At 34.5% G+C, this 13,553-nt stretch overlaps 1 protein-coding gene across 3 annotated transcripts in view; it reads left to right on the plus strand.

Annotated features, from left to right (window-relative positions):
- The window catches only part of AKAP12 (A-kinase anchoring protein 12), a 60,458-nt gene that overhangs the window by 32,058 nt on the left and 14,847 nt on the right, over positions 1-13,553 (plus strand). For all 3 annotated transcript variants that reach the window (XM_087887474.1, XM_034419019.3, XM_087887478.1), the window contains exon 2: positions 1,581-1,695. Coding sequence is in view for 1 of the 3 variants with exons in the window: in XM_034419019.3 (XP_034274910.2) it covers positions 1,581-1,695 (115 nt within the window). In the remaining 2 variants the exon portion in view is untranslated. The remainder of the gene's footprint in view (positions 1-1,580; positions 1,696-13,553) is intronic.

The following is a 13,553-nucleotide window of genomic DNA, read 5'->3' on the forward strand; positions in this document are numbered from 1 at the left end:
TATGGATCTCGCTTATTAATTCTGGAACTAGATTGACTTTCAGTTAAATAATCCAAGTTGAAATTCTTGCTCTGTAAATTGGATTGTGGGTTAGGGTCTGCAGGAAAAGCAAGCTTTAGGGCTTTTCTAGTTTTTGTTTTTTATACAAATTTACCAAATGTTATCTGTTGGCCCTTGAGACATGATCTGTCTAATTTTGCATTAGTCCATTTGTGCTTTTTATTTCTTTTTGCCATTGCTGTTATTGTCTTTGTTTTTAAAGAATGTCTGCTGTTCTCTTTAGAAAAAAGTTAACTATTTAATTTAATGAACAAATACTTTTAAAATTAAAAAGAATGATTATGCATATTTAAGTTCTGATGGCACTTAAGAAGAGTTATTGGTTGATTTATGGTAAGGTTTCTTTTTCTTTAAGTCTGGTAAAAGGCCGTTTTAGCTGAACAAGTAGGGTACAGTGTTTTGCTGGAATGTCTGGCATTTGAGGGAGAGATGTGCTCTGAACTAGCTAAAGTAGCTGAAGTGTTTTACACAAATTCAGACCATTAAAAATTAACATACTTTAGTGCAGTGGGAAGAACTGAGAATGCCCTCAAGGAGAGGGAGAACTGTCTGAGACAAAAACAGTTGGAATGATTGTCAGCACCAGGAAAAGGGCATTGCTTAGAAGAGAGTGTTAGAGTTAGGATTGAGGTGTCACCTGAACAAATGGAGGAAGCAGGCTGCATGTTTATGAGGCAAATTTCAAACGAGCTCATCCCTTTTCAGTCTGGCAAGAACTTTAGCTAAAGTGAACATCTTCAAGAGGCCACCAGGCTAGAAAGCAAGAGATAGTGAGTTTTAGTCTCACCTTAGGTGTGAAAGCCAGTTGAGTGACTTTGGGCTAGTAACTCAGCCCAACTCATCTTACAGGGTGCTTAGGAACCCTGGAAAATAGGAAGAGGAAGGTGAGGAAAATAGGAAGAGGAAGGTGAGGAAAATAGGAAGAGGAAGGTGTGTTGGATATGTTTCCGCCTTGAGTTATTGGTAAAAATGATAAAGGCAGGATGCAAATACATAAAATAAGAGGTACCTCATATGACTGTTTTCATTTACTGCCCTCTGTTTCAGAGAAAGATATCATCTGTTGAATCTTTCTGCTGATGATTGGGCTGTCTTTACGTTTGTATTTGTTAACACACTGTTCATGGCTAGAAAGGGTACATTTTGATAAAGCTGATACCAGCAGGTTAGTTTGTGTGTGTGTGTGTGTGTGTGTGTGTGTGTGTGTAGGATTAGTAGTTATATAGTGTGTATGAATATTTTGAGGTACAGATCAATTTAGAACTAATCTGATTTCATACTTCCGTTGATGTAATCAATTTTTTAAAAAAGTATTACCTCATGTGCGAACGTTTTTCCAAATTGTCAAATTGCAATCAAACCACCTGCCACAGAGGTACATTTTATGATTTCTAAACTGTAAAAGACACATTCTAAAATACATTCTCTTTCTACTAAAAAAAAGTAATTAAAAGATTGTTATATACTGACAATTATTTTTCCTTCCCTTTTTCCTTCTTGTATTTTATTTCTCTATGTAGATTTTACATAAAAATGGACAGATATCCAGCATTAATGAAATTGCCGAAGAGTATGTGGAGCTCAGCCACGAACCAGAAGTGCTGAAAGAACAGCAGGCAGTACTTACACTAGAAGGTAAGGAGATGTTTATGGCTACAGGAATGATTCTGGAAAAGATCAAAGGAAATTGGAAGTTCTGATCTTTTTATACAGAAACGGGAGAATATATGCCAATACAATCCTTTTTGTTCTCCCAAAATATTATGTGCTAAAATTGATATTCTGAAATCTCAATATAATTCGGATATACAGTTGTAATATTGACGTGCAGTGGATGTTTACAGGGGTATGTAAATAGTATAGTGAATTCTATTGCAGTGAACAGAAGCATTTGCATACCTGGGGCTATCCAGTTCTTTTTATAGCCCATGTAAGTTACATGCTGTAACATGAATAACCTCCATAACACATAGATCAAGAGATCTTTAAGGTACAGGAGCCTTGACTGCATACATGCTTGGTGCAATGAGGGTGAAAGGAACAAAACTTTCTTAAACATTTAGAAATATTGCGTTATAGAACATAAAGTGTGATGCATGCCATTTTTGCTATTGCCCATATAGAATATAGTTGACTCCTCAAAAAACTACTGTCAGCTATTTGGAATAATCTGGACTAGTGAGCCCCTGCTGTAACCTCCCTATTGACATTAAATTAAATTATAAATAGAAGGGCACTGATTCTAAAGGAATGGAGATTAGTTTTGATAGTTCCCACTGCTGAAAGATTTGAAGGGTGAGCAGGAGACAAATCATGTAGAGAAGGCCTGCCTATGTGCTCATTAAGAGTTGACACTACCTTGTCGACACATAATCAAAAAGGAAAACTGGCATTTGCCTGAGAGCTTGTTTTTCTTATCTCTTATTTTGCGCTATCTAGTTGAAAATTATATTTTTAGACTAGGATCTGTGCTATTTGTGGCTTTATTGAGCAGATTCACTTCACAGATGTGTTCCAAGGTAAGTCGCACTTCCTTTTTTTTCAAGCTGGTAAGATACTCAAATCAGATAACAATTCCTAAATTCAGAAGAGCCCTAATTCTGGCATGTTAGTGAAAACACAGAAAGGAACGAATGAACTACATTTCTTACTTACTGCATTTCTGTAGTTACGTAGTAAAAACATTGATCATCTTTCCACCTTTCCATCATAACTGATAAAAATAGTAATATTCAAAAATTAAATAATAAATGAATGATTGTTTAAAAAAGCAAACTTTTATGAAGAAATTCAGAACACTTAAAAGTAAATGAATGGTGATGATCTTAGTGTTTGTGTTGTTTAGTAGATGCAGTGTTTGTGTCGTTGTTTTTACAGTCTACCACAATTACTGTTAAGTGGCTAAAATATGAAAATATCCATAGAATGTGGAGAGAAGTGTTCATTATGTCAGAATCTCCCTCTGTGTCTATAAGGAAATCTAAACAAGTAGCATAAAAAAGATCCGAATACATGAATTTTGACAGCAGTTTCTCACTGGATACAAGAATCATTCACAACTTCAAACAACTTGGCTGCATATGATGTTGCAAGAAAAAAAGAATAACTTGGCAATGTCAGTTTAGTTGCAGTCTAATAGTTACACATAGATTTTTGCCTTTGGGTAGTTCTCCATTTGATCCTTAGTGGTCTCCCTTCCCATTTCATAATTCCCAACTCAGGCCCTTTAAGACTCTTGATTTCCCGGAAATGTTTACACAATGCAATTCTTAAACTCAGTTATCCTGTGAACAAGGGTTCTTCACTTGATCCAGATTAATTTCAACTATTCCCCAATCCCAGGATATAGAAGTAAGTATATGTTCAGGATCAACATCAAAACTGTCTACTGAGACCTAGAAATGGTCCTGGGAAAAAGTCAAATAAAAGCTTACTTGAAAGTTAGATTCAATTTACAAGGAAGAATTATCTCTAGAGAATTTTGATTGGCAGCAACCAAGGTCTAGATATGAGAAGTTTTGGCTTTAAAAATCATCAATATCAAACAGTCTGTGCTGAGATAATACCTGTGAATTGGCCTCTGATCTTGTTGCCAGACTCCTCTTAGCTCTTTGATGTTTGATCCCTGGACAATTTCCAGAATCTGTTTTGGACTCTGATTTAATTGCTCTTGGCTGTTTTTAATGGTGTTTTATGGCTTGTCTCCCAACTTTATCTTCAACAGTTTATTGAGTTTTTCAGTTTTGTTGCCTGGTCGCTTTTGGGGAGAAAAAACGTGTTTCTGAAGTAATCTCTGACAGTTTTATTGTTATAAAAGATATAATGAATTCTTGAGGGATACTGGGCAAAGTGACATTACCATGAAAATTAAGTTTTGTGGTAGGTTAATTCCAGTTCTTCAACACTAGCTTGAAATAAATCTCTGGAAACACAGTCAGATGCTTATATACTACCGTAATAGGCATACTATTTCCAAGTATCCAATCCAATATAGTGGATAGAAAGAACATTCAAAGTGACATTCAGTAATTGCAACTCTGTACCCACTGATATTATTCTAGTTATTATGAACTAGGATTTCCCAAATTGCTTCTTTCTTTGGGACCTTTAAACTATAGCTCCTAAGCCCAAAAATAACCCTATAATTAATAACCATTCAATGCAATTTATTAACTGACTTCTGAGACTAATGGCATAAAGGTAATAAAATAATAAGACAACAACTTGTGAGGAGTACTAATGTACATAGCAAACAAATAAGTAGCAGTAGTTTATGAGAATTTACCACACTATTCAAATCGGTGGGGAAAAAGACCAGGCATTCAGAGAACAGAACTTCCAATTCATTGTGAGAAAGATGAGGCAGGAGGTCAGAAAATGGCAAGGGAGATGGGGGAAATTTCAAGAAGTGTTTTATTCTGCAGTGTTCAACCATAGCAGAAGGCAGGAGAAACAGAGAGACACATGGCACTACCAAGAAAGCCAAAATTACTGAGGTTTCCTGACATAACTAGCAAATCAGGAAAGAAATGGAGAAAAATACATTCTGCAGCACTTACACACTCTCACACATACACTAAGGGATGACACCTACTGCTATTAGAATTGTAGTAATTGTAGTAATCTGCAGGCAACAGACTGTTGAAGGAATCCTATTTTTCTTCAGCTGAGGACCTTTCCCCAGCTAGATGTGCCTGCTGGTTTCCTTCTGCAAGATATTAATAATATGCATTAACTTGAGTTATTCCTCCAATAATGGGGAGTATTTGTATATTATAATGCCATATTTTATTATCATTAAATACCTCAGTGTGGAAAACCAGAATTGAAACTTAGGTGATAGATACCCACCATAGGGCATTTGTTTTTAAATATCAAATCACATGTTTAATGTTTCATGTACCATGCAAATCTTTTAAAAAGTAGACCCTTTAAGCCATTCATTTTTGAGATGTGTTGGTATATTTTCAGTTCAATTAAGGAAAATGTTTGCAGTGTATATCTCTAGTGGTTGGCAACTTTCTTATAAAAAGCAGCCATGGCTAGGTAGCTGAATCATAGCAATACAAGAAGCTTCTTCTCTAGCATTGTTGTATAGAGGGTATAAAGTGCCGCCTAATTTATTTTGAAATAAGGTAGTCATCTGTTGAAATAAGGTAGTCACCAATATTACCACTGGTGTTTGTGGTAATATGTTTTCCATCACACCTTTGATTTGCTACTTGGAGGAGAACATTAAAAGTATTTATAAGGAGAGTCTCAGGATACAAGAAGAATGCATGTCTTCTCTGTTTCTTTCGACATGCATTTGACTTCTGGAGAGCTTTATTAAAGAATGTGTGTGTGTGTGTGTGTGTGTGTGTGTGTGTGTGTGTGTATGTGTATGTGTATGTATATGTATTTTCCAGTCCTTTTGATTTACTGTATTAACCCAACTCTCCTAATGCATAACTTGCATGCCAATAATGGCTGAATGAAACAAGCTCTCTCATGATCTTGTCTGAAAGACATAAGAGTTTTCTAATACAGGGTCAGTGTAAATTAGACTAAGTGAGGCATGAAATTTGCCTCTAGATGTATAAGGGTGACAAATTAATTTAAAATTATCTCAATAGTGAGATAAGTAAAATAATTGTATTTTGACATTTCCTTAGTATTGCAAACATGTTCATGAATTCCAAAAATTGCCTACCCCAAATATAAGTGCCTGTCAACTATTGTAATTTAAATGAAGATGATTAGTTTATTACAGAAAGTGCCACAAAGTATATTTTAGAGTGCTTTGTGGATCAAGCTAATATAAATCATGTTTTAAAATGTAGATACAGTATTTTTGCCTGCACTAGTCAAAGAAGAATATTGTAAAATAATTAATACTTGACTTCTTCAAGCTACAATTTACTTTAGAAAAATGATTTAACATAGCATTATACTTTAAATCATTCTTTTTTGTCTAAGAGTAAATATGCTTTTACTATAGCTCTCATTATCTTCAGCCCAAGATGGAGGAAAGGAAATTTGAAAGTAATTGATTTCAGTATAATTTAAATAATACAGTTGCTAAAAGAAATAATCTGTTGGTGTGATAGAGAGAGAGAATATACATGCACTGTATGTTAGAGAGACAGATTTGTAAAATAGTGTCTCTAGAAAATGTCTTAGCTTTTGTTCTGAAAGTATATTGTAAATATATAGAAGTATTTTATACAATGCTTGATTTAAGCAAATTCTGCTAATCTGCAGTCCCAAACATTTTGTAACCAAAAACAAAAAGGATCACCAAAGGGATGACCAAAGTGTGGAGATTTCATTATTAAATTTAGAAGATACACGTTCTCTTCCCCAGTGAGCAATTAAAGAATGGCTGGCCACAAAGAGTTGTCAATCAAAGATTAACCTACTAAAACAGAACTTCAGTCTGCCTTTTTCAACAGACAGTGAAAGTCACATGTGTGTTTTTTTAGCTCTGCTTTTCTTCAGCTTCTTCATTTATCTCTCCCTCCCTTCAATAAATATCTCAGTTGGAGAAATCGAAATAAAGGAATCCTTTACATTGGAAGGGGGGGGAAAACCTTAATTTTTATCAAATGGAAAAAATAATGGGATTATCATTATCACAGGCACAAAAAATTATTTTTCAGATCAACTGATTGCTATTTTATGTGTGTGGTAGTGATTTTACACTACAGAATTTTTGCCAAGAATTCAAGAATTTAGAAGACTTCTTCAGACCTCTGATTATTCATTCACAGGGAGGGAAATCTTAGCAATTCAGAAGGAAATTCAGTTGAATTGAATGGACTTGCATGCCAAGTAAGAGAATACAAAATACCTTCAATTATTACTTTAAACTTTACTGCTATTTTAAATTTGACGGGAATCAGAAATTAGCCTTTAATTAAAATATCAAAGTGTTAATACTTATGCTTTCATGTATATGTAGAAATAAATTCCATTAAAATGAATGCTTAGTGAATACATATGCATGTGTACAAATAGTGAACTTTTCCCTGTTTTTAAATCGGGGATTTTACATAGTGCTGCTTTCAGAGGAAGCCAAGAGCATCTTAGATTACACAGTGTGTTGGGATGATTGATTTACAATTGGCCTATGTATTTTATGTCTACATTCATTGGGAAGTGTCAGAAAAGAAATACAATGCTGATAATCTTCCAAATTTTTGAGTGTTAACATTTTTTTCTCCCAGTTTATAAGAAGATTTACTATTGCATTTTCTTGTAATTTATTTGTTCATCCTAGCATTTAATTTCCCCCAAGATTTACATAGACTATTATCATTCATTCATTCTAGATAGATCATAGACTAATCATTTACTAATATTAAAGCAAACTATGATTAGAGCAATTTAAAAACCAAGGAGGGAATTTACACATAAGGGAGAAGAATATAAAAGTCTATAATAAGTATTCACTTTCCCTAAATATGGTTTATGGGATTATCAGGAGCAATCCCAGACTAGGTATATTTAGTTGCTTGCTAGAATCTAATCCAGTAGGTTATAGTTTGTAAATCGTGGTGCAGGTTCTTTCTGTAATTTACCAGAATAATTTCAGATCTGACTGAGTATAATTTAAATGGCTTGGGGATCATTTTGTATGTTTGTAAGTTTGTATAAACCAGGAATCTGATTGAGCTGATTTGGGAGAAGAGTATAAAATATGTGAAATATGTGCACACATACTTAGGGACTGTTCTATTTGGTACCCTCTTCTCTTCCAATTGTTACACCTTTTGAGATATACTTCAGGTATTTCAATAACTCTAGGGAGAACACTTGTGTATACCCAAAGGTAAAGGTTCCCCTCGCACATATGTGCTAGTCTTACCTGACTCTAGGGGGCGGTGCTCATCTCTGTTTCAAAGCCGAAGAGCCAGCGCTGTCCAAAGACGTCTCCATGGTCAGGAATGCTGTAACCTTCCCACCAAAGATGGTCCCTATTTTTCTACTTGCATTTTTTATGTGCTTTCGAACTGCTAGGTTGGCAGAAGCTGGGACAAGTAATGGGAGCGCACCCCGTTATGTAGCACTATAGTCCTCTCTTTAAAAGAAAATTATCCTTTATTTAAAGGAGTTACAAAATAGATCAGGCCAAGTTCATTTTTAAATTGTCCAGTTGAATGCAGCTTTATGGAATCCAGAGACGGTGGATAATTTTCTTTCTACATAAAATGTGTTGCAATATTAGATAGAATAGCTTTGTGAATTGTTACGGGTTTCTTAAGCCACTGTCAATTTAAAGCAAATATTTAAAGCAGTGACCAGCTCTCACTTACAGTTAAGCAAGCACTGATCATCAGGGGATTAAATATGAAACAGAAAGCACATTTTGGCCTTAGATGTTTAAATATTAAATAAGCTTCAGTTTTATTTTTAAAAATGCTTGGAGGGTTTGAGTGGATGGAAGGTTTTGGAATATGGAACACTGGGTGTGTGTATGACATGTATCTGATGGATACAGAATGCAGAGAATTCATGGAGAAAATCCAGGGCAATGCAACAAATCCTTGGAGGGAAAAGTCAACCAACTCCAGATGTTGATATGGTTGACTGCAAACACAAGAGGGGGGTTTCAGATTTAGCTGTTTCAGCCTGGGAATTTCGTTCTTTCTTCCAGTCACAGGAAATAGAATGCCTTCTTGTATTAAAGTGGAAGATTACAGAAGAAAACCCCCTCCTCAGCTTCTTCTGTTTGCCACAAGCAAAATATATGAGTTAACACCTTTAAATACTATGTTAGTAAATAATAAGGTGATACTTATTTTACACTGGAAGTAAATTTTATCTTAATGAGGGAGAAATATGATTATAACATTTATAACATGATTACATGAAATTAAATTATGGTATAGGCTGCAGACCTTTTCTAGAAAAATATTTGCCCAGGGAAATAAGAAAACAAAACTTGTTGGGCCATAAAAGTATAAAAGTGTAAGATGAATTAGAGAAACTGCAGAGAACCAACTAGCATCAACTAGGTGACTACAACCTAGATTTTATTTTATATTTAATATGATTTTAAATCTTTGTGATAGAATGCTGAAAACTGACTTTCTTGTATTTTGAAATTATTTGTTTCGTGATAAAGCTTGGGAACTTGAAAGGTAGTTATAAAATGGATACAAAGAGGATAAATTGGTGCTTTCATATGATAGTTTATTATATGATGGAGTTGGCAGAGTGATGAGCATTTGATATATGCAGATTTTAAATTAATTTTTTTAAAAATAATTTTTATTAAAGTTTTTTTTTAATCGACAGTTTTCTTCTTTACAAATTCTTAATGTTCTAATTATACTGTTCCTGCAGCTCCTATTTTTTTAATTTCCTCATGCCTAAAAATGCCTCTGGTCTCAATAGGTGCTCCATACCCCCAGATGTCTAGAAAACAAGAAAATAATAAACTGGTGAGCTTGTACTTGGAGTTTGTTTTCTGTGCATGTGTATGTTTTATCTGGGGAGGGGTTGAAGTAGGCATGGTAGCTGTTTTATTTACTTTTGCATGGTGTGTATTTCATCAGGCTTCTTTCTGTTTTGATTTAACTGTAGGGCGTTGTTTTGCTTGGTAAGTGTTTGTTTCTGTAGATCCCATTGTCAATTTCCTTTTCATGTTTGTGGAGCAAAAAAAGTGGTTTCTTAGTTTGGATTCAGATCTGTCCCCCACTTCACAGCCACTGCTTTTTATTTTTATTGCTTTATTAAATTTGTTTGCTGCCCATCTCCCCACAAGATTATTTTTCCTGTATCACTTGGACTTGGAATGAAGTGTTTGACTGAGACCAGAGCTTAGTTTAGAGTTGGATCTCAATATAAAGATGATCTTCTCAGTTGAAGACGACTTGTAAAGTGCCTTCTGGCATATTTTAGGCTTGACTCCAAACCAATAACTAATTTCTTTTAGTTTTGATTTTAAGTTGTACTGGATTCGTGTCTTTTATTTTTTTTTATTTGTTTAGAATTTTTGCTCACATTCTGCTTTTAAATTGTTTTTAATGTTTAAGTACTTTCTAATTTAGCCAGATAACTGTGATTATTAATTAGAACTAGGATGATGTAGAGGTGTAGCTAGCTTTATTATACAAATGGAAGGTTTGTGGCAACCCTGCATTGAGCAAGAATACCCATGCCAATTCCCCCTCCCCAAAAATGTGTGTGCAACGTGCTTTATTGCAATACTTGGCTTTATTGCAGTGATTTGCAACCGAACCTGCAATATCTCCCAGGGCCTATACCAACAATTTCACAACAGGCTCAAACACTGTTTTTTTTTATTATTATTATTAATTAAAAAATAACAGAAAAAGGAAAAAACAAGAAAATTACAATGCAAATGCATACATTCTCAAAGGAAAGAAATGTATAAAAATGCCTTGAGAAAAATGAAAAAAGAAGAAAATATAATGTAAATTCTTGGAGATGAAAATAAATTTAACAGTGAAATGCTGCCCTCTGTTGTTTATTTTGTTAATAAAGTACAGTAGATGTTTGTTTTATGTAGTTTTGTAGAAATATACATTAAAATGTAAAATATTAAAATATAGACTGGGTTAGTCTGTGGTATATGACTTGATTTCTGGTGCCTCTTGTTGCTTGATTCCTAATAGGCAGAATTTGTCTACCTCTTGAATATATTATCAATTCTAAGGCTGGTTACTGTGTTTTGCTCTTTTGCTATATTTATGGTGTTCCTTGATTTTCATTACTAGAATTTGTAGATAATGTTCATTTTCAGCTGTCAGAGCAGTTAGCAGCATACTACAGGTTTATTCCTCCAGTTGTGAAATCATGTTAATTTTCTTTCAATGCGGCTTCCTTCAATAAAGTTTTAATAAATAAGGACAAAGTATACAGTCTTTCTCCTTTGCTGACATGGAACCCATTTGTTTCACCATCTTCTGTAGGTATTGTTGATTTTGTACGCTGTGTGTAGGTCTCTTGTAAAGACAGTGGGATTTTCTGGGACTTCCTTTTTCCTGAGGACATTTCTACAACTTCACATGGTTGTCATATGTGTCTTAATATGTGACTACTTTTTGGTATTTGTCTATGGAGATTCTCAGTCATCATGGTTGTCCCCAAGGAGTTTTTTCAAGAGGCAACCAGACTTTCTGGTTTTTCTTTGAAGACGTTTTGCTTCTCATCCAAGAAGCTTTTTCAGCTCTGATTGGATGGTGGGGAATGGAATGATGTATACTCCTAGCAGACAGCTAGTCATTTGCATTCTTTTAGAGAGCTGTTGAGGCCACCTGGAGGTTTATCTGTGTCATCAGGGTATTTGTTGGCTCTCTCAGTTATCTCTTTTTGGTATTTGTTGGCTAAGTTATCTGACAACTATAAGTAATATTGTCTCAATAATATGCAAATATGTGATACCTCTATATCTAAACATTATTTTGCCAGCATGTAAAGTTAAGAATAGTCTTCACACTCTGTTAAATCTCTTCTTTGTATTGCTATTTAGATTGAACTCCTTCCAATCTTTTGGCCACTGTATCGTTCTCCAAATTTAAAAGCAAAGCACAGAATCTTTACTTTATATTTTATATTTCTGTAAAAATTCCATCAATTTCTTGTAGGCTTTCAGTTTGAGAATGACGGGAGTGCTGATCTAGAAGTACTTACAAATACGGAATGTCTTCTAAGGTATCTCAGATATTAACATCTCTAATGTACTCCTACCTTTATACTCCTACCTTTATCATCTCTGAATGATTTAATATCTATCCATTGATGTTCTTTAGCATACATATTCGAGGTTGAGCACCTTTTTACTGCAGAGACCTTTTGGAAAATTTTCCTCATTTCCCCCCCCCCCCCATGCTTTTTCATCTTTGATAGCTGTTGAGATATCATAGCAGTACTGTTTCTTGTCTGTTCTAACGAGTCTCTGAAATTCTTTTTAAATTCCTTCCTGTGATCTTTGACTGTTTTTGGCTTTGGTTTCTCTTCATGACAATTTCCACTATTTGTTCTTATGTCCAATTTGGTTTTTCTATTCCTACGTCTTTAGCAGCCTCTTTTCATATTAATCTTAAGAACTTCCTTAAATTCATTCCACAGTTCCTCTGATTCCCTGTCAAGGAGGTTCAGGACTTCAAAACAATTTTTGATGTTCCCCTTGAAAATGACAGGGATATATGTTCAAAATCATACCGTGGAAACTGGCTGACTTTCTTCTGCTTTACCTTGACTTAGAATTTGAACATGAGCAGTTTGTGAACACATCCCACATTCAGCCTTTGGCCACATCTTTGCTGTTATAACTGAATTATTCCACCTCCTTTTATCAATACTAATTTCTATGGACTCGTTTGGGTGATGTACATTTATAGAGCTGTTGGTTTAGTTGTTTGAAGACTCTGTTAGCCATGAAAATATCATTGTATTGGCAGAAACTGACATCATTCTTCTGCTTCGTTTGTTTCCTAGGCCAAACAAGACCAACTAGGGAATTAGGATTTGTTATATGAAGCATGTGATCTTTTGCTACAGCAATATCACTGGTTACTATTTGGTTTTCTTTCTGTTCTTTCTTTCTTTTCTTTCTCTCTTACAAGTCTTCCTGGGCTTCTTTTTAGTGTGCCAGCCCTCTTGGCCTTTACTTAATGCTATCACCATGAGTTTTCAGTGCCTGCATTCATAATTAGAAAGTTTTGTCAAGGACCATCAAGCTTCCTTTTTCTTTTTTCTTTTCCTAGTGGCATTTTTATTTAGGTGAGCAATTGGTATTTAAACTTGTGTATCTGCCCAAATGATTCTAATAGTAGGTTGTCTCTTTATTAATGTATTTTAGTTCTAATTCAGTTATGTTTAATTATGTGTAATTATAATTCTATTTTTCCTATTAGTTTTATTATTCAAAGCCTTGAGTTTTTCTAAAGAGGTAAAATATAAAAGCAATAAATAAACTGGTAATTTCTACTTAGGTTTGCATCCAGCTCATCCCCAATCATTTTCATTTATTCAGATCAGACGGAGCACACACTTAATTCAGGTAGCAAAAATTTAGCTTGCTGTTTATTAGGTATCAGCAGTTTATCAACAGTTAACTGGCAAAAGGAGCAAAAAATGGTTAAAGCAGAGAAAGAGACAGAAAGATCAACAATAGACAAAATAAAAAGGGCAGAGCACATAATATCAATAATTTACATTTCATATATCTATCAATATATCTATATTGAAAGGCACCAAACTTTAAAAAGCCACTGGGAGACTGCTGTGGTTAATTAGCATGAACAGTCTGAAAGGAAGTGGCCTTTGACTGTGTCAGATTTAATCCTTTTATGTACAGAAGAATTGCTGAAAAGAGATGGGAAGTAGGACATCAGATAATCCCTTTTCCATTCTGCACCATGAAGGTAACAATTTGGCGGATGGGAATGATGTTTCCAACACAAACTAGGAAAATCAGTGTATAAAAGGAAAAGAGAGTATGAGGCTAAGCATAGCTTCATATTTTTCAGCCACGTGAT

The sequence above is a fragment of the Pantherophis guttatus genome, chromosome 1 (genome assembly GCF_059756535.1).
Source record: "Pantherophis guttatus breed Tessera chromosome 1, ASM5975653v1, whole genome shotgun sequence".
Classification (NCBI taxonomy): domain Eukaryota; kingdom Metazoa; phylum Chordata; class Lepidosauria; order Squamata; family Colubridae; genus Pantherophis; species Pantherophis guttatus.